This window comes from Mobula birostris, chromosome 3, assembly GCF_030028105.1.
Source record: "Mobula birostris isolate sMobBir1 chromosome 3, sMobBir1.hap1, whole genome shotgun sequence".
Lineage (NCBI taxonomy): Eukaryota > Metazoa > Chordata > Chondrichthyes > Myliobatiformes > Myliobatidae > Mobula > Mobula birostris.
Window position 1 is genome coordinate 80,311,673 of NC_092372.1, and position 27,440 is coordinate 80,339,112.

The following is a 27,440-nucleotide window of genomic DNA, read 5'->3' on the forward strand; positions in this document are numbered from 1 at the left end:
GTCACTATAACAGCCTGTAGTCTTTTAAACATCAAATTACTCCATCTCACTTTAGAGATTTCAGTTCTCAATTTCGTGTAATACATGCATTCTGCTCTGTAAAACACTGAGGCTGTACTTAATGTGATGATTAAAACACATAATATATTTTTATGTGTATTCATCAACAGATGCGTGATGGAAAGTATGCTGACTGGCTGCATTATGGCCTCGTATAGGAACACCAATGCCTTTGAGTGGTAAGTTCAAAAAAGGGTAGTGGATTCAGCTCAGTACATGACAGGTAAAACCCTCCCAACCATTGAGCACATCTACATGAAACATTGCTGTAGAAGGGCAGATCCATCATCAAAGATCCTTACCACCCAGGTCATGCTCTTTTTTTTTGCTGCTGCCATCAGGTAGAAAGTAAAAGTGCCTTAGGACTCACAGCACCAGGTTCAAGAACAGTTACTACCCCTCAACCATCAGGCCCTTGAACTAAAGAGGATAACTACACTCATTCTACTTCTGGTGTTCCCGCAACCGAAGGTCTCACTTTAAGCACTCGTTATTTCATGCTCAGTATTTATTGTTATTTATTTAGATTTGCCTTTGCACAGTTTGTTGTTCATTGATCCTGTTTACAGTTACTGTTCTATAGATTTACCAAGTATGCCCGCAGGAAAAAGAATCTCAGGGTTGTATGTGATGACATGTATGTACTCTGTTAATACATTTTACTTTGAACTTTGATTATGGTGTATTATATAATACACATCAAAACACCAGATTAGTACTGTGAATCTTAATCTTAAGCAGTGAACTAAGTGTACTGTTTTGTTCCTGTGACTTATTAGATTTAGGTTTATTTATTAATCACACATACATGGAAACATACGGTGAAATGCATTGTTTGAGTTAAATAGAATCTGAGAATATCAGAATCAGGTTTATTATCACTGGCACGCGTCATGAAATTTGTTAACTTAGCAGCAGTAGTCCAGTGCAATACATTATAAAATAAAAAGAAAATAAATAAATAAATAGTTGTGAATATTTATGTGTATTTTGAATGGATTAAAATAGTGCAAAACAAATAATATATGTTAAAAAAAAGTGAGGTAGTGTTCATGACAGGGGGGAAGAAGTTGTTTCTGAATCGCTGGTACCTCCTTCCTGACAGTAACAATGAGAAGAGGGCATTCCCTGGGTGATGAGGGTCCTTAATAATGGATGTCACCTTTCTGAGGCAACCCTCCTTGAAGATGCTTTGGATACTATAGAGGCTAGTACCCAAGATGGAGGTGACTAATCTTACGACTTTCTGTAGCTCCTTTTGGTCCCGTATAGTAGCACCCTCCCCTTCCCCCCGAATACCAGATAGTGATGCAGCCTGTCAGAATGCTCTCCATGGTACATCTACAGAAGTTTTTGAGTGTTTTACTTGATAAACCAAATCTCTTCAAACTCCCTTTGAAATATAGCCAGTGTCTCATCTTCTTTATAACTGCATCAATATGTTGGGACCAGGTTAGGTCATCAGAGATCTTGACACCCAGGAACTTGAAACTGCTCACTCTCTTCACTTCTGGTTCCTCTGTAAGGATTGGTTCATGATCCCTCATCTTACCCTTCCTGAAGTCCACTAACGTTGTTGCTGCGATACCACAGAACTAGCTGGTATATCTCACTCCTGTATATCCCCTCGTCTCCTTCTGAGATTCTACCAACAATGGTTGTATCATCAGCAAATTTATAGATGATATTTGAGCTATGCCTAGCCACACAGTCATGGGTATATAGAGAGTAGAACAGTGGGCATACACCCTGAAGTGCACCAGTGTTGATCGTTGGCAAAGAGGAGATATTATTAACAATCCACACAGATTGTGATCTTCCAGTTGGGAAGTCGAGGATCCAGTTGCAGAGGGAGGTACAGAGGCTGTGGTTCTGTAACTTATTAATCAGGATTGTGGAAATGATAGTGCAAAATGCTGAGCTATAGTCAATGAACAGGATCCTGATATAGGTGCTTGTATTGTCTAGGTGATCTAAGGCTCTGTGGAGACCCATTGAAATTGAGCCTATCATAGAAAAACTGTGGCAATAGGCAAATTGCAGTGGGACCAGGTCCTTACTGAGGCAGGAGTTCATTCTAGCCATGACCAACCTCTCAAAGCATTTCATTAGCGTAGTTGAGAGTGCTACTGGGTGATGGTCATTAAGGCAGGTCACAATACTCTTTTTTAGCCACTGGTATAATAGTTGCCTTTTTGAAGCAGGTGGGAACTTCCGAACATAGCACTGAGAGGTTGCAAATGTTCTTGAATACTCCCGCCACTTGTTGGCACAAGTTTTCAGAGCCTTATCAGGTACTCCATCAGGGCCTGCCACCTTTTAAAGGGTCACCCTTCTTAAAGACAGCCTAACATTGGCCTCTGAGACAGAGATCACAGGGTCACCGGGGGGTAGCAGGGATCTTCAGATCTTCACAGCTGTAGTTATAGTCTCCCTTTCAAAGTGAGCATAGAAGGCATTGAGTTCATCTGGTAGTGAAGCATTGCTACCATTCATGCTATTGGGTTTAGCTTTGTAGGAAATAACGTCTTGCAAACCCTGCCAGAGTTGTTGTGCATTGGATGTCACCTCCAACTCGCTCGAAATTGTCTCTTTGTCTTTGAAATAGCCCTCCCCAAGTTATGCCTGGTTTTCTTGTATAGACTTGGGTTACCAGACTATGCCACAGATCTTGCCCTCAATGGATGACGTACCTCCTGGTTCATCCACGGCTTTTGGTTTGGGAATGTACAGCAAGTTTTCGTAGGCACATGCTTATCCACGCAGGTTTTAATGAAGTCAGTAACAACTGTGGCATACTCATTCAGATTCAAAGATGAATCCCTGAATACAGTCTGGTCCACTGATTCAAAGCAGTCCTGTAAATACTCCTGTGCTTCTCTTGTCCATACCTTGTTGGTCCACACTATTATTGCTGCAGTCTTCAGTCTCTGCCTATACTCAGGGAGTAGAAGTACAGCCAGGTGATCAGACTTTCCAAAGTGTTGGGAGCCACCCACAAGTGCTGCCACACATTGCTGCGCCAAAATAGCATGCCCACAATGTTCAGCTTCAAGCTCTGGAATCACTAACCTCAGGGCTTCAACCTCCAGTCTCGCCGATCATGAGCTTTTGACATCAGGACCTGCCAACTGATCTTGGGCCTCTAATCCTGGGACTTGCTTACATTGGACCTCTGATCCCAAGACTCACCGACCTAGGGGATCATTAGCCCTCATTCTTTGAGTCCACAGACCTCAGACCTTGAACCTTGGACCTTGGACCTTGGACCTTCATCTATGGAGATTGCTAACTTCCAACTTTGGAACACTCTGACTTCTGGCTTCTCCAAGAGTAGTCCTATTGCTTCATAGTTAATAGGAACAATCTACAAAACTAAAAGTTCACACTTATGAGACACTTTTCATTTCAAGGCGGGAGGAGAAGATGGCAGTGCGACGCAGTGCGCGCAGCTCTCCGGTGAAATGATATCGTTTCTGTTAAATAGGGGCCGTGGACAATTCTGATTTGATGAAGACAGACGTGAGAAGCAGAGGGATATCTGGAGAAATTTCTGAAATGCCTGGTTCACCGCTGTTGTTACTGTGCAATCGAGAATCTCTGGATGGTAGGCCCCAAAATTCCCAGCTTTGCCTGCTGCTGGCGACCGAGGCTGAGGTCGAAGCGTTCGGATAGAGATGGTACTCAGTGTCGGAGGGCTGATCAGAGCTTGAAGTTTTCGGACGACTCAGAGTCGGACTGTGGTCGGGCACGGCAGGGAGAGTTTTCTTCCTTCTCCCGTCTGCGTGAGATGTGGGACTTTCAAGAAACTTTGATCTTTTTTACTGTGCCATGGACTGTTCTTCATCAAGTTATGGTATTGTTGCACTGTTGTAACTATAGGTTATAATTATGTGGTTTTGTTAGTTTTTCAGTCTTGGTCTGTCCTGTGTTTTTGTGATATCACACCGGAGAAATTTTGTATCATTTCTTAATGCATGCATTACTAAATGACAATAAAAGAGGACTACGTGTCCTCATAATCTAAAAAATCTAATAACTGTTTTGATAGCAGTCCCACCTTTGCAATTTGGTTCTGGAGATGAAAATAATGATGTCATGTGTCTAAAGTTCCACACCTTCATGAATAACAAAAATTCTACAGATTGATAATGTCCATTGTCAGTAACTAGCATATCTAGTATTCCACATTCAGTCAAATTTCCAGTTTTGGAAATTATTTCAAAATAATGTTTGTTGAGGTTGAAGTAAGACCAGTTCAGAAATTACATACAATATGTAGTATTTGTAGATGTCATAAGATCAGATCTAACTTTCTTCCACAGTGCAGCAACAGAATTATGTTCATGTTTCCTTAGCTGACAGATTTTTGAGGTGCCAAATAAGTATCACACAGTATTTGAACTCAAATCACAAACTTGGCCAGTGGTGACAATCTTAGGCACCACATCCATCGAGGTACTGTTAATGAAACTTGAATTTCCTGTCTGACCAGATATTTACAACTACAGGGGATATGCTGTACAGGATCTACTGTTTCATCAAGGTTAATCCAGTTCTCTTCTTTAAAAGTTGTCTATACTCAATATTAAACACCCGAGAATATTTTTGCATCAAATACTTCCTGATTATTGGCATATACTCTTTTAATTCTTGTATCGTGAATCAGTGGATGGCATTTTATTAAGAAAATCATTATTATTATGCTTTATAATATACATGCTCAAACATGCCATTCTGCCCAGAAGTGTTTTCATAATCATACTATCCACATACTTGCAGTTCAACTTACAACTGTATATGCCATAAACTAAATTTTGAACTGTCTTCTAATAGGAAAGTAAGTTATACCATGATTACAGATCTGTTATTTTGCATTTGCAAATTTAAAAATTTTGATTGTTTTCTTATATTGGAATAAAATTGGGGTTTTGTATCTATTTTGAATGTCAATTACTTGATTTTATTTTACATGTATCTCCCTCAATATCATCAAAACCAAAAGTATTGATCTTATTGACAACAAAATTGTTCCAATTAATTCCTCATCAATTATTCTGGCTGGTTGATCATGTGCAGGCATTTCCTTCCTCAGGGATTTCTTTGAAAAGTAATTGATCATTTTACCCATAATATTCTTTAACAAAAACAGGACAAAATTCACTCTTTGGAACTCATGTTTTCTTCCAATTCCAAAACTTTTGTGGTTTCTCTAAATTTAGTTTGCAAGTTTTATTCATCACCACTGATCTCACCGCCCAAGTTCCCCCATTCCTTGGGATTTCCTTGCAGTTATGCTGCACATTCACATTCTGTCTTGCTCATTCCATCTCAAATTTCCATGTTTTCTGCTACATATAGATCTAATTTACCCAAATCGAGCTGATTTCTCAAGGCAGCTTGTTTCACACCCTTGGAGCTGCAATTCCAAATGTAAGCATATCACTGAGTATTCTTTCTAGTTTACCTGCCTTTTAAGAGACTAGGTACATGGAGCTTAGAAAAATAGAGGGCTATTCGGGAGGGAAATTCTAGGCAACTTCTAGAGTAGGTTGCGTGGTCGGCACAACATTGTGGGCTGAAGGGCCTGTAATGTGATGTAGATTTCTATGTTTCTAACTGAGATTTGCATTGCTACTGTATTAATTAGTTAATTCTACCAACATGCCTTCTATTAAACTCATATCTCAAGGGAATTTATTTTTGATTGTTGTCAACACTGAGGAAACATTCTCAGTAAAGGTACTGCCTTGTATTTATGTTCTTCTTTGACCCACTCTGACCAAGGAGAAATAAACATGCACCTCAACCCCAAAGATTATAAGGAATGTTTATTCTTTTGCTCCAGCTTCATTGCCGTAGCGTTATTCTGCCAAACTAATTCAGGTATCCTCCACTTACCTGTAACAGTTCCATCATGCACTTGAAGAGCTTGTAGTGGTCACAGAGGATTTCTCAAAGCTATATAGACATACTTAAGATCTTGAGTAATCTTTAAATAGCATGATCAAATCCTGAATGTTGATCAAAATAAAATGAGAGCTCTTTTAATACATTCACTACTCATATGTAATAATTCCTCAAAGTTTGGTTGACACTTGTTCAAAAAGAAATTGACCATGAATTAACTATTTTAAAGTAAGAGAACAAGCAGTTTACATATTGCGTTGGATGCTTTCTCAAAGACACCCAAGAACTCATCAGAAAAAACGTAAGTAAACAGATCTGTTCACATGACTTCATTGACCACTGCAATAATTTCTAATTAGTGCACATAAACAGGAATAATATCAAAATCAGGTTTAATATCACTAACATGTCATGAAATTTGTTGTTTTGCAGCAGCAGTACAGTGCAATACATAACAAATCTATAAATTATGATAAGACATATATATTAAATATTAAATTAAATAAGTAGTGCAAAAATTGAACAAAATTGCAAGGTAGTGTTCATGCATTGGTTCATTGTCTGTTTAGAAATCTGATAGTGAGGAGAAGCTGTTCCTAAAACGCTGAGTACTATTGGCTATACTCTCCTGTCTTGATCACTGAAAGCTAAAAGTCTTAAATGTACTGATGAAGTGGATGCCATCTCCAATGATTCTAAGGTGTGGAGATGATCAGAGAGAAGCAGCAAGCCAGAGTGACTTCCCAAGGATATCATCCTATGCATAAATGGCAACCTAGTTTGAGCACTACTGGGGATCCAAAGGCTCTCTATCTCCTTTTGGTACTCTGACATCATTATTTGAGGTGAGGCACACTATGATGGTGTCATATGCAAACTTGCAGTTGGAGTTACAGTAAAATCTGGCCACACAACCATGAGTGTACGTATATAGATTATAGTAGTTGGCTGAGGACACAGCCTTGTGGGGCAGCAGTGTTGAGGATGGTCATGGTGGAGATTTTGCTGCTTATCTTGACCGATTGCAGTCTGTTGATCAGGAAGTCAATGACCCAGTTGTAAACAGAGGTGTTGAGTTCCAGGTCTAGGAATTTGGATATGGGTTTGTTTGGAGTTATAGTATTGAAGACACAGCTGTAGTTAATAAATAATAGTCTGATGTTAGTGCTTTTGATTTCCAGAGATGAGTGTAGGGTCAAGGAGATAGAGTCCACCATGGACCTGTTTTGGCAATAGGCAAATTGCAGTGGGTCAAGGTTGACTGGGAGGCTGGAGCTGATGTGTGCCATGACCAGCCCCTCAAAGCACTTCATTTCACTTCATGATTATTAGAGCCATGAGCTGATAGCCATTGAGGCATGTTACCTTATTTTTATTTAGCACAGGTATGCTTGCAGTCTTCTTAAAGCAAGAGGAACATTAATCCCATTTTTATTCTCCCCACATTCTCATGAATTCTCATCAGATTCTACCACTCACCAACACAGTAGAGGCAAGGTACAGTGGTGAATTCACCTACTAACCCATACAACTTTGGGATGTGGGGGTAAACCAGAACAGCAGAAAGAAACTCATGTGGTCTCAGGAAAAATGTACCAAACTCCACACAGACAACACACAAGGTCAGCATTGACCTCCAGTCTCTGCACTTTGAGGGAATGCTCGAGTTCAAGTTTATTGCCATATATCTGTACACATGTATTTAACAAAATGAAACAATGTTCCACTAGTACAAATATCACGTACAGCACATAAAGTAATATTAATAGGAAACAATCAAAAAATGTTCAGTACACATACAAATTGAATGTCTTTATGAGCTATGTTAAAGGGAGCAAACATTCAGAGTGGTGAAAGTGGTAATATTCCAAAAGGTCCCGATTTCAGCTTTGTAAAGGGTGGAACTACATAGGGAAATCAGGTAATAAGTTATACAGAATGTAAAACCCCAACATTTTGTGTGGCTGATTGGGTTATTTTTTTTGTGGCTGGTTTAGTTATATTTTTGGAATTTGATGACATCAAGATGTTATCGGTGGGAGATTTTGGAAACAATATCAGAAAGTTTGAGGAGGGCTGTTTAGATGAAGGGTTCCCAATCTTTTTTATGCCATGGATCAATATCATTAAGCAAGGGGTCTGTGGACCCCAGGTTGGGACCCCCTGGTTTAGACATTGCAAATGAGATAATCATTGTTTGGTACTTGTGAGGAGGCAATGTTTCTTGATAATTATCAGCCCACCAGGTCTCACCACATGCAAGTATTTCCAAATAGTGCTGACCAATATCTTTAACAATTTCCCCTGCATCAAATGTCTTAAACAGATGACTATTGATGAGACAGCTGAAGAAGGCTGGTCCAAGAAATTATCTAGACTAAAGACCATAAGGAAAGAGGGGATAAGAGTAGATCATTTGCTCCCTTAAACTTGCTATTGGACCTAAAGATTCTGTACCTCCTACACAATGGTAGTGAGAAGAGAATATGGCCTGGGTGGTGGGGAGAGGGGTGGTATTTGATAATGGATTCTGCTTTCTTGTGGCAGCACTCTATGTTAATGGTGGGGAGGACTTTGCCTGTGATGGACTGGGATGTATTCACATACTGCACGGGAGGAAATCGAGGATCCAGTTGGACAGGGAGGTATCGAAGACCAGGTCTTGGAGCTTAGGAATGAGATTAGAGGGGGTGATAGTATTGAATGCTGAACAGTAATCAATGAAGTTGCAGAAGGAGAACTTTGATTTTAAACCTCCACTGCCTTGCAGCCATATCCATCCATGGGAAAGGCTTCAGTACCCCGAGGAAGAAATCCGGAGCCGGCAGTTTGATGTTGTTTACAACTTTACTCTGACAGCCTCTGCGACAACACTGGTGCCAAGCTGTGTCGGTGCTTGCCCTTCCCTTGGATTACATCAGTGATGTGGAGAGGGGGAACCTGCTGCATGGGCAACAGCCAGTTCTTCAAATCTTCCTGCAGTCCACAGTCCCCCCAGAGGCGCAAGCTCATGATCCCCTGGGATCGAAGGCTGCCTACCAATCAGTGAAGAGCATCCTGATGTGTGTATTGTCCTTGTTCAAGTGTTCCAGAGCTGAGCGAAAAGCCAGTGAAATGGCATCTGCTGTTGATTGTTTGTCAACAAATTGGTGTGGATCCATGTCACTCCTCAGGTGGGAGTTGAATGTCTCATAATCAAAATCTTGAAGTAATTCATCACAGTAGATGTAAGTGCTGCTGGATGATAGTCCTAATATTCACATTAATTTTACTTTCGTAGGGAATCTCATTAGACATTATTATGTCCACAGTAACCTGTTTTTGGATTTGCTGAATAACGTACTGCTCGAGGTAGCTACTCTGTGAATCAATTCTTATATTACCATTTCCAATTTGAATAACCCAGTCTTCATGAAGATTAAAATCACCCATGATTAGTGGACTATTCTTTTCACTCCCCTTCCTCATTACTTCTTTCTTTCTTTTTCAATCTTTTTATTAATTTCATAGAATGAAAACATAACATAGCTATAATACAAATAGTAGGAGATACATTGTTGCACTTAAAATGAGTAATTGTAAGACCAAATAGTATAAATTGACAAAGCTCCCAATTGTGTAGAATAACAATGAATAATACAGGGCAAAAAAAACTGAGAAAAATCATGAAAAAGAAAAAAAAGGGGAAAAAAAGCCCCATCCCAAAAAAAAACTAAACTAAACAGAACTAGTCAACTAAACTAAAGACTTGGGCAATTCTAACAACTTAAAAATGGGAAAGAAGAAAACCTTAGTGTCGACAACTCCATTCCTCTCAACCAACAGTACAGAGAAATAAAATAAGTTTGGAAATGGTCAAATTACATCAAATGAAAATACTGAATGAATGGCCTCCAAGTTTCTTCAAAATTAATGGAAGGGTCATAAACCGCACTTCTAATTTTTTCCAAATTCAAACACACCATAGTTTGTGAAAACCAATGAAATACAGTAGGAGGGTACTTCTTGAAGTACAGGTGTACTATTTCCAACAATGTGGCTATTACTGGGGTCCCTCAGAGTGTCTTTAACAAGCTCTTCTGCTCAACTGCTCCATGTTGACCAAGATGCTGGTTCCATTTGCCTGCATTTGGCCCATATCCTTCTAAATTTTTACCATCCTGTACCTGTCCAACAGTCTTTTAAAAGTTATTATACCTGCCTTAACTACTTGCTTGTTTTTAATTTCAAAAATAGACTTTATTCATAATTATGGACAGGTACAGGATGGTAAAAATTTAGAAGGATATGGGCCAAATGCAGGCAAATGGAACCAGCATCTTGGTCAACATGGAGCAGTTGAGCAGAAGAGCTTGTTAAAGACACTCTGAGGGACCCCAGTAATAGCCACATTGTTGGAAATAGTACACCTGTATATATATACACACACAAAGAAATAAACAGGGCAAGAGACTTTTACATTCATGATCGTTACATTTAGTAGTGTAAACATATAAAGAAAGAACACAAACATAGCACCATTGCTACTCATAGCATCATAGCTCCCTGAGGTGATATTCCCTTTATTATTCGAGGGGCTTCCCCACAGAATTTCACCTCCCCATGTGTTGTAGTGGAAGGAGACCTTGTGCCAGTCTGCAGCATTGTCTTACAGGCATCTCTGTGCTGGAAGACCAACAGCGTTCCGGCAGATCCAAGGGCATCCTTCACCAAGTTGATGATCTTCCAGCAGCATTTGATGTCTGTCTTGGTGTGTGTCCTCGGGAACAGCTGTAAATCAGAGTTACACAGCTGCTGGGGGTGAACCCTTGTTGCATCTATCACCCCACCTTCTTAGCAAGCCTGCATTCTACAAATAAGTGGGTGACTATTTCTTCCCCACCGTAGCTACCTCAAGGGCAGGATATATTGAGAGTGATACGTTGTCTGTATATGAAGACTTTGACAGTGAGAGCCAACCTCACTGCTAGCCAAGTGAGGTCTTGAGCTTGTTTGTGAGATCTGACAAGGAGATTTTCTGCACGATAGTTTGGAGAGTTTGCACGGGAAACCACCCGGTGTCCCTGTCTCACAGTATCTGTCAGATGCTCCATACTGACCACTGGACAATGAACTTCTGGTCAAGTATTCTTCCACAAAGATCAGGCAGTATGGCACAGTCCAGCTGACTGGGACATCATGAGATAACAGGGCCAGGCCTGCTTTTGCAACACCAGGAACAGATAGAACTTTTGGATATAGTGACACTTGGTGCCCACATACTTTGGATCCACACACTGCCTGATACAACCATACATGAAAATGATCATCAGAATGAGTGCAATATTGCATACACTTTTGCCCCCCATTCTCTGGGAATTTGTGCAGCATGACCTGTCGGCCATGTTCCATCTTGTACCTCCAGATAAACTGGAAGATGTTCCAGGTAATCACTGAGGCAGAGGAGTGGGGAACAGGCCACACCCGTGACAAGTACAGCCGTCCTGAGAACATATCGTACCTGATAACCAAATTCTTCCCAGTTATTGATTGAAGCTGTTTCCACATCCCAATTTTTAACTTGCATTCCCAGTCCATTCCAGCCAACTCCATCACTTCTGCTGGCAACTCATTCCATATACATACAGTCCTCTGTGTAGAATGTTGCCCCTCAAGTTCCTATTTAATCATTCTCCTCTTACCTTAAACTATGCCCTCTGGTTCCTAATTCCCCCAACCTGGTGAACAGACTGGGTGCAATCACCTTATCCATGCCTCTCATGATCTTATACATCTCTATACATCTCTTTTTTAATTTTTATTTTGGCACTACTTATTTAACTTTTACGTATATAAATATTTACTGTAATTTGCATTTTTTCTTTTATTATGTATTGAATTGGTCTGCTACTACAAAGACAACAAATTTCATGACACATGCTGAAAATATTAAACCTGATTCTGATTCTGATATTGAATATCATCTCTCGTTCTCCTACTCTCCAATGAAACACTACACTAACTACAGTCTTCTTTTCCTTGCAATTTATGTCTCCACCCAAATGGACTCTCCTTTATGCCTAAGTTGTATCTCGCAATTGTACTTACTTCGTTTCTAATGAGCAGAACTATTCTACCATCTTTTATGTCTTGAGTGTGGAATATTCGTGAAAATTGACTACCAAGCTTTGATCTTGTTATGACTCTATCTAGTAACGCTTATTAGATTGTTGCAACACACATCAAAGTTGCTGGTGAATGCAGCAGGCCAGGCAGCATCTCTAGGAAGAGGTACAGTCAATGTTTCAGGCCGAGACCCTTTGTCAGGACGAAGGCCTGAAATGAAGGGTCCTGACGTAGAGTCTCGGCCCGAAACATTGACCGTACCTCTTCCTAGAGATGCTGCCTGGCCTGCTGCATTCACCAGCAACTTTGATGTGTGTTGCTTGAATTTCCAGCATGTGTTTGCTTATTAGATTGTTCCTGCTTATCTTTATCTGTGCTGTTATTTCATGGATTTTGTTTTGGATATTAGCTGATGTATGGAACTTTAGGGTTAGTTCTGGGGCTGGTAATAATCAGGCCTAACAACAAGTACAATTTGTTTTATGTTGATATGACCTTGTCTTTTTCTGTGATTGATTCAACATACAAATTAACTTAATGTTGGTTTCCTAGATTATTTGTTCCTTTCTCAGGACCCATGTGCGCTAAAGAGCTGTCCTCTTAGTGACCAAATTGGTAACTTCATCATTAGTTTTAAACTTTTGGCAATTAGTCAATACTTTATTTCAAACATGTAGTAATTCTAAAGAGAAGTCAAAACACTACCTGTTGGCCAGTATAACCTCTTTTGCTTTATATAGTTTTTGAAGAATGAACCCATTTACTGCATACTGAGATGCTTTAATAATTTAAAAATAAGGCATCTAGATTTTTACATTGGAAAAAACATATCCAGAAAGCCTACTTCTGTTAAAATATTTTGCAATTGACATTGTGATCTATCAGTTTAATATTTTGAACTATAATAGTCTATTAGAAAAACTGTTGTTTAATGGATTCAAAGACAGCAAATGCCTTGTCTCTGTTTAAAGAAGGATGTAGGCAAAAGGTGGGTAACTACAGTTTAATGTCTGTATTAGGTAAATGTCTGAGGCTATCATTAAGGAAGAAAGAGCGAGACATCTAGACAGTAATTCCATCAGGCAGACACAGAATGGATTCATGAAAGGTGGGTCCTGTTTGTTGAACTTATTGGAGTTGTTTGAGGATATAATGAGCACAGTGGATAGAGAGGAACAGGTGGATGTTGTATACTTGGATTTCTAGAAGGTATCCTATAAGGTGTCGCATAAAAGACTTAACCATAAGGTAAAGGTGCATGGGGTTGGGGTTAATGTATTGGCATGGATAGAGAATTAGTTAAGAAAAACAATGCAGAGAATCAGGATAAAGGTGTGTTTCTCTGGTTGGTAGTGGTGAGCAGAGTGCCGAAAAGGTTGGTGCTGGGCCTACAACTGTTCGTGATACACATTAACAATTTGGGAGAGGGGACCAACTATATTGTTGCTAAGTTCGCTGATTACACTAAATTGAGTGGAAAAGTAAATTGTGCAGAGGATGCAGAGAATCTGCAGAGAGATACATTAAGTGGATAGGCAAGGGTCTGGCAGATGTAGTACAATGTTGGTAAATGCGATAGCATCCACTTTGGAAAGAAAAGCAAATTTAAATGGTGAAAGACTGCACCACGCTGTTATGCAGAGGGACTAAAGAGTGCTTATGCATGCGGTTGGTTTGCAGGTGCAACAGGTTATGAAGAAATGGAATGTTGGCTTTCATTGCTAGAGGGATTGAATTTAAGAGCAGAGAGGTTATGCTGCAAATAAGTTGGGTTATCTGTGCTTAGTTATCCTGTTCTCCTTAGTTGAGGAAAGAAATGCTGACTTTGGAGGCATTGCAGAGGATGTTCACAGATTGAGTCAGGAGATGAGGAATTAACCTGTGACGAGAGATTGAGTTGCCTGGGACTATACTGGCTAGAACTCAGTAAAATGAGAGGGAATATATATATATATATATATATATATATATATATATATACACACACACACACGTATATATAAAATTGTGAAAGGAATCGATAAGTTCAGAATCAGGTTTAATATCACTGGCATATGTCATTAAATTTGTTGTCTTTGTTGTAGCAGTACAATGCAATACATAATAGAGAAAAAACATGAATTACAGTAAGTATGTATATAAATAGTTAAATTAAATAAGTGGTACAAAAATAAAAGTAAAATAGAAGTAGTGAGGTAGTGTTCATGAGTTCAATGTCCATTCAGAAATCAGATGGCAGAGGGAATGAGGCTATTTCTGAATGAGTGTGTGCTTTCAGGCTCCTGTACCTCCTTCCTGATGGTAGCAATGGGAAGAGGGCATGTGATGGCAGTCTTTAATGATAGATGTCACCTTTCTGAGGCTTCACTCCTTGAAGGTGTCCTAGATACTACGGTGGCTCTTGCCCATGATAGAGCTGACTAAGTTTATAAGTCTCTGCAGCTTACTTCATTCCTGTGCAGTAGCCCGCTCCCCCATACAGGCTGTTAGGATGGTTCTTCTGTAGAAATTTACAAATATCTTTGGAGACATATCAAATCTTCTCAAACTCTGAATAAAATATAGCTGCATCAATATGTTGGACCCAGGATTGATCCTCAGATATATCGACTCCCAAGAACTTGAAATTGCTCACTCCTTCCACTTCTGATCCCTCTATGAGGACTGCTGTGTGGTCCCTTCTTATCCTGTCTGAAGTCCACAATCAGTTCTTTGTTCTTACTGACAATGAGTGCAACACCACTCAACTAGCTGATGTATCTCACTCCCGTGCATCCTCGTGTCACCATCTGAAATTCTGCCAACAATAGTTGTGTTATCAGCAAATTTATAGATGGCATTTGAGCTGTGCCTAGCCACACAGTCATGGGAATAGAGAGAGTAGAGCAGTGAGCTAAGCACACAGTCCTGAGGTGCACCTGTGTTGATTGTCAAAGAGGTGGAGATGTTGTTTCCCATCCGCACAGATGTGGTCTTCAGGTTAGGAAGACGAGGATCCAATTGCAGAGATAGAAAGCAGGGAAGTGGTTTCCACTGGTAAGTTAGGCACAGCCCAAGTTTCAAGGGAATAGGTTTAAGAAGGAGATAAGGAGAAACTCTTTTTTCCAGAGAGTAGTAAATCTGTAGAACTCTCTGCCAAGGGAAGCGGTAGAAGCTACCTCTAAATATATCTGAGACACAATTAGATGTATTTTTGCATAGCAGAGGAATTAAATGTTCTGGAGAAAAGGCGGCAAGGTGGAGCTGACGATCTTATTGAATGGCGGAGCGGGCTCGAAGGGCCAGATGACTGAATCTTGTGCCTATTTAACTTACCAACACATACAAAATGCTGGAGGGACTCAGCATTTCCTGCTGAAGGGTTTTGGCCTGAAACGTCGGCTGTACTCTTTTCCATAGATGCTGCCTGGCTTGCTGAGTTCTTTCAGCATTTTGTGTGTGTTTCTTGGATTGTCAGCATCTGCAGATTTCCTCTTATTTGTGATTGGACTCCTATTGTGTTCTTTTGAGGAATTCATTTGGTATAAATTTCGTGACTAGTGGGCTGGGATAGGGAAAAGGGAAAACATGTGGCACAGTTTCATTCTGGCACAGAATCAAAACCGCATTAGGAGAAAATGACTAGAGATTTTGGCGATGACTATTTGCTTATACCCGTTCCTATACTGTACACGCATATCTACCGGTTTAAAGAAAAGGAAGGGGGAATTTATCTCAACGACGAATTCAGGGAACACCCGCACATACTGTAAAGCTCAGAGCTAGCTAGCAGGCGGTTTAATCCCTTCTGTTTCATTTGCGGGTCACTCGCTCTGTCAGGAGTCGCTCGGATGAATCTTCCTGGATTGCGCCGTGGCAGACACTCTTATTGGCCACGCAGCTCCCGGAAGTACCTGCTGCTGTTCCACGTCTGTCAGGTCGACTCAGGCTGAGTCAATAGTGGCCACCAGGTGAGACTGCACCTACCTGTTGGCTAGGTTTCCCCCCTTGTTCTAAACGTGGGACCACAAGTAGGTAAGAACGACCACCAGACTGGCAAAAAATATTGAAGTGCCTTTCTAGAACTTCTGACATGATTTGTACATAGTTTAAGCACTTAACTCACCAGGCTATTCTTAAAAGAATATCCAATTGGAAGAAGTGAAAAAAATACAAATGGAAAATGCAAAGCAGTGGAAGTTGGGATGGTGACCAGATTGTGCGCTATGGCCACTTGCAAGGAAATGAGAATGTCTCACTGGCTGCACTCCCTCGGATGGTTAATCGTGCTGGTAAGTGATACTGAACGTGTACTGTATGTACATAGGGTACGCTGACGCCAAGGTTATTATTTGCATAAGTGCTTCGAACATAAACTGTATCCTGTTCTTTTGCGCTGCTCTTGTGGTGACAATGATATATTTTAAATCATCGTGCTTGAAAAAGTATCTAAATTTAATCCACCTTTTCCCCATTTTCCCACTTTTCCTTTCAAAAGTTATTTCCAGAAGTTGTTCTGGAAAGTTATTTTGGGTTCATATTCCTGTACAGTTTAGGTAGGCCATTCTATCTCATTATAATCTGTTAAAATAAAAGTAATCTCCCCATTCTCTCATGCTATTACGTTGATTTTGAATTTGAGTTAGAAATTCAAACACCATGTTCCATTCATTCTCCTCATTCTGAAACTTCACAGTTGTCAGCGCTTCAGTCTGATCTCTGTTTGGTCTTCCCTGTTGTGAAAGAGATTGTATTTGTGTTGCTTTCTCCTTTTCCCGATACAGTTTTTTATGCATAGGTATTAGGCACAAGAATATGCAAGGTTGGTTAAGTACAGGCAGAGGAGATTTAGTTTAAATTGGTACTGTGTTCGGCGCACACATTATGATCTTGAAGGGCTTGTTCCTGCGCTTATAATATGTTCTAAATTCTATACATGGCTTTCACATTCATTCTGAAACAAAATGACAGAAAAAAATGTTTCTATGCTCCAGAACTCATTGGAAAGTACAGACAATGTACTTCATTAATAATTACTTAATAAGAAAAAGGCAATCATGGATTTGTGAATGCCACTCACAATCTGCAGCATAATTTAGTACAGAATAATCTTAATCTCACAAATATCGATTCAACTCCCTGTGGGGTACCAAGAATCTTTTTAATTTTCTGTATAAAATTTATAAATCATGCCATACAGAAAATCAAGACTTGTATTTGATGTTTGAAAAATATGGTTAATGGCCATGGAATGGAGTCCAGAATGGTACCATGATGACTGAGTTCCTGAGATGTGGGAGAAAGCATATGGCAGACTACTAGAGGAGGGGGTGGACTTTTATGTAAATTCCAAACTGCCAAATTTTGATTCCTTGATTATACTTTGTTGGAAATGTTTAAAAATAACAACAGTGAAAGAAGCCATTTGACCCATTTATACTTGATATACTTTGTTGGAAATGTTTAAAAATAACAACAGTGAAAGAAGCCATTTGACCCATTTATACTCTATATAAGCAAATAGTCCTGTCAGAAATTATGGAGAATTGGAATCTAATGAGGATAAAGAGTTGAACAATAAATAATATTAATACTGAAAAACACTATTGAGCTTAAAGATGATAAATGCCTTAAACCTTGTGGCTTAAATCCTAAACTTTGTTAATGACGTAGCTACAGAATGTATGTATTAATTTTAATCTACTAAGATTGCCTAGATTCTAAAACACTTAATAATTTGGAAGGTATTAATGATAATACCATTTTCAATTTAAAATAGGGAGAAAGAAAATGGAGAACAAAGGTAGTTAACATGATATTAGAGGGTGGGAGAATACTAGTACTGTTTTATTAACAACTTGAAAACAGTATACTTGCTTAAGCAGAGCCAACATGGGTTTATGGAAGTAGAGTAATAGTTAGTAATTCAGGGAGTTTCTTAAAGGTGTAACCAGGAGTGTGAAGGAGAAACAATGCATGGAATTTTTAAAAATAGCAAGTCTTGGAAATGGCATCATTAAACTATCAGGACGTCATAAAATCCATCTGGTCCCCAAATATCATTGAGTTAAGAAAATCCACTATCCTATATTTGATTTCAGACATATGGCCATGTAGTTGGTTCTTATCTTCCCTCCAAAATGAAATAGAAAACCCAAGTAATTATTATCACAACTGTTACATTGAAACATAATGAAAATATAACCAAATAGATCACCTGACACTGACTAAGCATTCAGCCTAGTCAAATTTGCGTAGTCATCTGGGGACCAGTATCTAAATTGGGAGAGCTGACATATTTGTATTTATAATGCCCTGGACATTTGGAACCGACCTTATCTTTTTATCTTGGTGGTAGAATAGGCCTTCAGAGGCAGTGGCACAATAGAATACTAGCGGGAGGGACTCTTTAACATCAACAATGACTCCAGACCCCGTTATAGTGTCATGGCATCTGCTCAAAAACAAACAAGGAAAGCTTCTGCTGCTTATCACTGTCTCAGCCAATCAACCAGTACTTCTCCACTTTGGATCACACTTGGAAGAAGCCTGAGAGTCGCAAGGTCACAAGAAGTATAGGAAGAGAACTTCAATGGCCATCACAAAGAATGTTGTGGTAACAATAATGCTAGCCAATTGACCTAAGGCCTGAAGGACGTAGCATCCAAATTGGGTTGATAGAAAATGGTAAATAGATTAACACATGTAAACCTGTCTGACCTTGCTTCTTGGGCTGCAGATCCCTTATATTAATTGGCAGGAATGACTACTGTGGAGGAAAAGTCCCAACTTTGAAAGCACACTTTATTGTATGGTGTGGCACAATCATCATGTCAAATGCGATAGTTGCAGAACATATTAGGGAGCTTCATGGTCTGAATATCCCTCATTCTGTCATTATTTTACACCAGTGGATCAATCCTTGTTCAGTGAAGAATGTACAGGGACTTCCAGCAGTAGCTTAGGAGTACTTGCATGTTAAACAGCAAATTTCTTCGGCAGTGTGAATGGGGCATGACTGCGCAAGCGCGTGAAGGTCGGCCTGTGAGAACAGTGGGAGAGTTTAAAAAGCGAGCAATTAATGGAGCGGGCATCATAGGAGTGGGCGACGGAGTAGTGGGAGACAGAGTAGGAAGGCTTTGGCTCGATAGGCTTCCATGAGCAGAGGCTGAGGACAAGCCTGCTCCCAGTGAGGTAAGACCGGGTAAGTTCCTTTAATTAATCTAATTAACTTAGAAGTAGGTAATGGATGCAGTAGTTAGGGCAGTCGAGTGCTCCGTTTGCAGTATGTGGGAAGTCAGGGCGAGCACAATTGTCCCTGATTACTACACCTGTAAAAGGTGCAACTCCTGACAAATGGAGTTAGGGAACTGGAGCTGGAGCTGGATGAACTTCGGATCATTCATGAGGCAGAGGCAGAGGCAGAAATAGACAGGAGTTTCAGGGAGATAGTCACCCCTAAAAGTTAGGAGACAGGTGACTGTCAGGAGAGGGAAGGGGAATAGCATTTAAGGATTGCATGGATGAACTACAACAATTGTTCACCCCAGTTTGGCAAAAGAATAAATCAAGGAAGGTAGTGCACCCGTGGCTGACAAGAGAAATTAGGGATAGTATCAATTCCAAAGAAGAAGCATACAAATTAGCCAGAAAAAGTGGCTCACCTGAGGACTGGGAGAAATTCAGAGTTCAGCAGAGGAGGGCAAAGGGCTTAATTAGGAAGGGGGAAAAAGATTATGAGAGAAAACTGGCAGGGAACATAAAAACTGACTGTAAAAGCTTTTATAGATATGTAAAAAGGAAAAGACTGGTAAAGACAAATGTAGGTCCCCTACAGACAGAAACAGGTGAATTGATTATGGGGAGCAAGGACATGGCAGACCAATTGAATAATTACTTTGGCTCTGTCTTCACTAAGGAGGACATAAATAATCTTCCAGAAATAGTAGGGGACAGAGGGTCCAGTGAGATGGAGGAACTGAGCGAAATACATGTTAGTAGGGAAGTGGTGTTGGGTAAATTGAAGGGATTAAAGGCAGATAAATCCCCAGGGCCAGATGGTCTGCATCCCAGAGTGCTTAAGGAAGTAGCCCAAGAAATAGGGGATGCATTAGTGATAATTTTTCAAAACTCGTTAGATTCTGGACTAGTTCCTGAGGATTGGAGGGTGGCTAATGTAACCCCACTTTTTAAGAAAGGAGGGAGAGAGAAACCGGGGAATTATAGACCGGTTAGCCTAACGTCGGTGGTGGGGAAACTGCTGGAGTCAGTTATCAAAGATGTGGTAACAGCACATTTGGAAAGCGGTGAAATCATCGGACAAAGTCAGCATGGATTTGTGAAAGGAAAATCATGTCTGATGAATCTCATAGGTGAGGATGTAACTAGTAGAGTGGATAGGGGAGAACCAGTGGATGTGGTATATTTGGATTTTCAAAAGGCTTTTGACAAGGTCCCACACAGGAGATTAGTGTGCAAACTTAGAGCACACGGTATTGGGGGTAAGGTATTGATGTGGATAGAGAATTGGTTAGCAGACAGGAAGCAAAGAGTGGGAATAAACGGGACCTTTTCAGAATGGCAGGCGGTGACGAGTGGGGTATCGCAAGGCTCAGTGCTGGGACCCCAGTTGTTTACAATATATATTAATGACTTGGATGAGGGAATTAAATGCAGCATCTCCAAGTTTGCGGATGACACGAAGCTGGGCGGCAGTGTTAGCTGTGAGGAGGATGCTAAGAGGATGCAGGGTGACTTGGATAGGTTGGGTGAGTGGGCAAATTCATGGCAGATGCAATTTAATGTGGATAAATGTGAAGTTATCCACTTTGGTGGCAAAAATAGGAAAACAGATTATTATCTGAATGGTGGCCGATTAGGAAAAGGGGAGGTGCAAAGAGACCTGGGTGTCATTATACACCAGTCATTGATAGTGGGCATGCAGGTACAGCAGGCGGTGAAAAAGGCGAATGGTATGCTGGCATTTATAGTGAGAGGATTCGAGTACAGGAGCAGGGAGATACTACTGCAGTTGTACAAGGCCTTGGTGAGACCACACCTGGAGTATTGTGTGCAGTTTTGGTCCCCTAATCTGAGGAAGGACATCCTTGCCATAGAGGGAGTACAAAGAAGGTTCACCAGATTGATTCCTGGGATGGCAGGACTTTCATATGAAGAAAGACTGAATGAACTGGGCTTGTACTCGTTGGAATTTAGAAGATTGAGGGGGGATCTAATTGAAACGTATAAAATCCTAAAGGGATTGGACAGGCTAGATGCAGGAAGATTGTTCCCGATGTTGGGGAAGTCCAGAACGAGGGGTCACAGTTTGAGGATAAAGGGGAAGCCTTTTAGGACCAAGATTAGGAAAAACTTCTTCACACAGAGAGTGGTGAATCTGTGGAATTCTCTGCCACAGGAAACAGTTGAGGCCAGTTCATTGGCTATATTTAAGAGGGAGTTAGATATGGCCCTTGTGGCTATGGGGATCAGGGGGTATGGAGGGAAGGCTGGTGCAGGGTTCTGAGTTGGATGATCAGCCATGATCATAATAAATGGCGGTGCAGGCTCGAAGGGCCGAATGGCCTACTCCTGCACCTATTTTCTATGTTTCTATGTTTCTAGACAGAATGAGCAGAGCACCCCTGTGGCCGTTCCCATCAATAATAAGAATACCGTTTTGGATACTGTTGGTGGGGACGACCTACCAGGGACAAGTTGCAGTGGTTGCGTCTCTGGCACCGAGACTGGACCCTCAGCTCAGAAGGAAAGGAAGGAAAAGAAGGGAGCAGTAGTGATAGGGGATTCGATAGTTAGGGGGACAAATAAGAGGTTCTGTGGGAGAGATCAAGAATCCCGGATGGTCTGTTGCCTCCCTGGTGCCAGGGTCCACGATATCTTGGATCGAGTTCTCAGTATTCTCAAGAGGGAGGGTGAGTAGCCAGATGTCATGGTCCATGTAAGGACCAATGACGTATAGGAAGAAGGAGCAGGTCCTGCAAAGAGAGTTTAAGGAGTTAGGTGCAAAGTTGAAGGACAGGACCTACAGGGTTGCAATGTCAGAATTGCTACCCGTGCCATGCGCTAGTGAGGCTAGAAATAAGAAGATAATGCAGCTAAATACGTGGCTAAGGAGTTGGTGCAGGAGGGAGGGCTTCATGTTTCTGGACAATTGGGCCTTGTTCCAGGGAAGGTGGGACCTGTTCCAACAGGACGGGTTGGGTTGCACTTGAACTGGAGGGGGACTAACATCCTTGCGGGAAGTTTTGCTAGTGCTGCTCTGGGGGGTTTAAACTGGATTTGCAGGGGGAGGGGAACCAGAGTGGTAGAGCAGACAGTGAGGTGGAGGAGGGTAAAGGTCATGAGAGAACTGCAAGTATAGTGCATGGAGTAAAGCCAGATCTAACATATAAAGAGGCTTTGAGGAAAGAGAAGCAGAATAAAGGGTGTAAAGACAGTCAGGTAGAAGGGCTAAAGTACGTGTACTTTCATGCAAGAAGCATCAGGAACAAAGGTGATGAACTGAGAGCTTGGATACATACATGGAATTATGATGTAGTGGCCATTACAGAGATTTAGCTGGCACCAGAGCAGAATGGATTCTCAATATTCCTGGATTTCAGTGCTTTAAAAGGGATAGAGAGGGGGCAAAAGGGGAGGAGGCGTGGCATTACTGGTCAGAGATACTATTACAGCTACAGAAAGGGTGGGTAATGTAGCAGGATCCTCTTTTGAGTCAGTATGGGTGGAAGTCAGGAACAGGAAGGGAGCAGTTACTCAATTGAGAGTATTCTATAGGCCCTCTGGTAGCAGCAGAGATACTGAGGAGCAGATTGGGAGGCAGATTTTGGAAAGGTGCAAAAATAACAGGGTTATTATCATGGTGACTTTAACTTCCCTAATATTGATTGGCACCTGATTAGTTCCGATGGTTTGGACAGGGCAGAGTTTGTTAAGTGTGTCCAGGACGGATTCCTGTCACAGTATGTTGACAGGCCGACTGGGGGAATGCCATACTAGATCTAGTATTAGGTAACGAACCGGGTCAGGTCACAGGTCTCTCAGTGGATGAGCATCTGGGGGACAGTGACCACCGCTCCCTGGCCTTTAACATTATCATGGAAAAGGATAGAATCAGAGAGGACAGGAAAATTTTTAATTGGGGAAGGGCAAATTATGAGGCTATAAGGCTAGAACTTGTGGGTGTGAATTGGGATGATGTTTTTGCAGGGAAATGTACTATGGACATGTGGTTGATGTTTAGGGATCTCTTGCAGGATGTTAGGGATAAATTTGTCCCGGTGAGGAAGATGAAGAATGGTAGGGTGAAGGAACCATCAGTGACAAGTGAGGTGGATAATCTAGTCAGGTGGAAGAAGGTAGCATACATGAGGTTTAGGAAGCAAGGATCAGATGGGTCTATTGAGGAATATAGGGTAGCAAGAAAGGAGCTTAAGAAGGGGCTGAGGAGAGCAAGAAGGGGGCATGAGAAGGCCTTAGCAAGTAGGGTAAAGGAAAACCCAAGGCATTCTTCAATTATGTGAAGAACAAAAGGATGACAGGAGTGAAGGTAGGACCAATTAGAGATAAAAGTGGGAAGATGTGCCTGGAGGCTGTGGAAGTGAGCAAGGTCCTCAATGAATACTTCTCTTTGGTATTCACCAGTGAGAGGGAACTTGATGATGGTGAGGACAATATGAGTGAGGTTGATGTTCTGGAGCATATTGATATTAAGGGAGAGGAGGTGTTGGAGTTGTTAAAGTACGTTAGGATGGATAAGTCCCTGGGGCTTGACAGAATATTCCCCAGGCTGCTCCACAAGGTGAGGGAAGAGATTGCTGAGCCTTTTTGCTAGGATCTTTATGTCCTCGTTGTCCACGGGAATGGTACTGGAGGACTGGAGGGAGGCGAATGTTGTCCCCTTGTTCAAAAAAGGTAGTAGGGATAGTCCGGATAATTATAGACCAGTGAGCCTTATGTCTGTGGTGGGAAAACTGTTGGAAAAGATTCTTAGAGATAGGATCTCTGGGCATTCAGAGAATCATGGTCTGATCAGGGACAGTCAGCATGGCTTTTGTGAAGGGCAGATTGTGTCTAACAAGCCTGATAGAGTTCTTTAAGGAGGTGACCAGGCATATAGATGAGGGTAGTGCATTGGATGTGTTCTATATGGATTTTAGTAAGACATTTGACAAGGTTCCACACGGTAGGCTTATTCAGAAAGTCAGAAGGTATGGGATCCAGGGAAGTTTGGCCAGGTGGATTCAGAATTGGCTTGCCTGCAGAAGGCAGAGGGTCGTGGTGGAGGGAGTACATTTGAAATGGAGGTTTGTGACAAGTGATGCCCACAAGGATCGGTTCTAGGACCTCTACTTTTCGTGATATTTATTAACGACCTGGATGTGGGGGTGGAAGGGTGGGTTGGCAAGTTTGCCAACGACACAAAGGTTGGTGGTGTTGTGGATAGTGTAGAGGATTGTCAAAGATTGCAGAGAGACATTAATAGGATGCAGAAGTGGGCTGAGAAGTGGCAGATGGAGTTCAACCCGGAGAAGTGTGAGGTGGTACACTTTGGAAGGACAAACTCCAAGGCAGAGTACAATGTAAATGGCAGGATACTTGGTAGTGTGGAGGAGCAGAGGGATCTGGGGGTACATGTCCGCAGATCCCTGAAAGTTGGCTCACAGTTAGATAGGGTAGTTAAGAAAGCTTATGGGGTGTTACCTTTCATAAGTTGAGGGATAGAGTTTAAGAGTCGTGAGGTAATGATGCAGCTCTATAAAACTCTGGTTAGGCCACACTTGGAGTACTGTGTCCAATTCTGGTCGCCTCACTATAGGAAGAATGTGGAAGCATTGGAAAGGGTACAGAGGAGATTTACCAGGATGCTGCCTGGTTTAGAGAGTATGCATTATGATCAGAGATTAAGGGAGCTAGGGCTTTACTCTTTGAAGAGAAGGAGGATGAGAGGAGACATGATAGAGGTATACAAGGTAATAAGAGGAATATATAGAATGGACAGCAGGCACCTCTTCCCCAGGGCAACACTGCTCAATACAAGAGGACATGGCCTTAAGGTAAGAGGTGGGAAGTTCATGGAGGTTATTAGAGGAAGGTTTTTTACTCAGAGAGTGGTTGGTGCGTGGAATGCACTGCCTGAGTCAGTGGTGGGGGCAGATACACTGGTGAAATTTAAGAGACTACTAGACAAGTATATGGAGGAATTTAAGGTGGGGGGGTGTTAATATGGGAGGCAGGGTTTAAGGGTTGGCACAACATTGTGGGCCGAAGAGCCTGTACTGTGCTGTACTATTCTATTTTATAAAAGTAGTATGCAGCAGACAGAGGTAAGTGATTTTACAGATAATGGATCAAATCCAAGTTCTCCAGTTCTGTCATAATCAATTGTGAGTGGAACAGTGGAATTAAACAGCTAACTAAAGAAAGAGGCTGCAAGAATATTTACATTCTCATCTTTTGTAGAAGCTAACATGGGAGTGCCACAGAAAAGGCAGTGGAAATCAATTGTGGAAATTTGGCCAAAAATGCCTATTCATAAACAAGCATGGCCAATTCACCGTAGCAAATTATTATCTTACTAATCATATGCAAGGTGAAGGAAGGTTTTATCAGTAGTGGTAACAAGTGACACTTAATCACCTGATGCGAGGTTTGAGCCAAGATGACTCACTCCAGATCTCTTTGTAGCCTTATTCCAAAACTGGATTGAGTAGCATGGAGTACTGATTGTATTAAATGAACAGTTCAGGATTTTGGTGACTGAGAGAGCTCAGTGAAACAGGGGAAAGGAGTAAACCTTTCTTTAATATTCACAAGGAGCAACTCAAAAGAGAGAAGAGAGTATTGATAGCTGAGAGAGGGAATGAAGTAGTTAGATTAAAAATACTTAAAAGGAGGAATTCAGAAATTGTAGTCAAAGGAAGGCAAGGAGATGGCTGATTCAGGTCAGCATAACAACTGGAACTGATTTGTTGGCTCTTGATGATTTTAAGCTCTATTAATATATGAAGCACTGAATACAACAAAAATTATGGGACCAGACAGTATCCAAAGACCTGCACTCTGGAGCTAGTTATGTCTCTAGCCAAGCTGCTCTAGTACATTTACAACACTGGCATCTATTCAGAAATGTAGAAAATTGGCAATTATGTTCACCATGAAAAACAGGATAAATTTAAAGCAGCTATTTGCCTCCCAATCATTAATAATCTACTCACCAATACTCAGTTTGGATTTCACAGGACTGCTTATCTCCAAACTTCATCTCAGTATTAGTCCAAACAGGGGCAAAAGAACAGAATTCCAGATGTGAGATAAGAATGGCATTGGAGGAGAAAGTTACCACTGGCTGGACTCGTACTTGGCATTCAGATGGTTGGGTTATATGAAGATCAAGAACTTCATAATTGGGGTTCTTTAAACAGTGGCCTCACCCAAAACATCTTTAACAGCTTCATGGCTTCATCAATGGTCTTCCTCCCATCATAATGTAATAGTGTCCATTCATGATAGTGCAATTAGTTCCATTCACAATAAAGCAGAAAAACTAGTCTACATTCAGGTAGGGGCTGATAATTGGCAAGTAACAAACTTAAAGAAATGACTTTCTCCAGCATCTACCATTACTTTCAATGGAGTCCATCAAAATCTGAGTGTGGGGTGTTGAGTATTTGATATTTCAGTAATATTTGAGTAAAGTTGTAAATATATTGTTTGTTTAAGCATTCTTTGTTGTTCACATAATTTATTACGGGTTATATGTTCGAAGTACGTGAATGGCATCCATCGTTACCCCACCATGGCATAAGAGCGCACCTCAGTAAAGTATATATGGGACTAAGAGTTATTCCTAGCTCCATGTTTTTCTTTTGATTAATTAGATGTTTTGGAATTACAAAACATAACAGTGGCAACCCGAGACGACTATCTGGTGAAGCACAGCGAGATGTTTGAGTTTGAAAAAAAGTGCAGTGAGATATTTGAGATTTTAAAAAAGTGTAGCACACGCTTCTTCAGGAAGGGACAGTGACAATTGAGTTTTTTTAAAGGCAGAAAATGAAGACAAAATTCATGGGTACATAAATAGTGAGTACTATGTGATAATAGTCATAAATTTTTAAAAAAGCAGAAATGTTTGGCTACATCAGAAAGATAGATATATTCGATTACAAAAGAGATTACTGGATATTATAACCATATAATAATTACAGCACGGAAACAGGCCATCTCAGCCCTTCTAGTCTGTGCCGAACTCTTACTCTGTATACTGAGCAAATTGAGCAATATTTTGAAGCAAAAAAAATAGCTATTGAAAAGCGAGTACCAGTTTTACTGAGTGTATTGGGTGTAAAGGCAACAATTTGCTT

General features: G+C 41.0%; 1 protein-coding gene across 4 annotated transcripts in view; it reads left to right on the forward strand.

The window, feature by feature from the left end:
- Window positions 1–210: 210 nt before the first annotated feature.
- Window positions 211–27,440, forward strand: part of LOC140194623 (protein sel-1 homolog 3-like) — a 104,738-nt gene continuing 77,508 nt past the window's right edge. For 3 of the 4 annotated variants that reach the window (XM_072251864.1, XM_072251865.1, XM_072251867.1), the window contains exon 1: window positions 15,996–16,346. In XM_072251864.1, the coding sequence (XP_072107965.1) occupies window positions 16,260–16,346 (87 nt within the window). In that variant the 5' untranslated portion in view covers window positions 15,996–16,259. Of the gene's footprint in view, window positions 240–15,995; window positions 16,347–27,440 lie in introns of those variants that run through there. The other variant, XM_072251868.1, reaches the window with a different exon arrangement.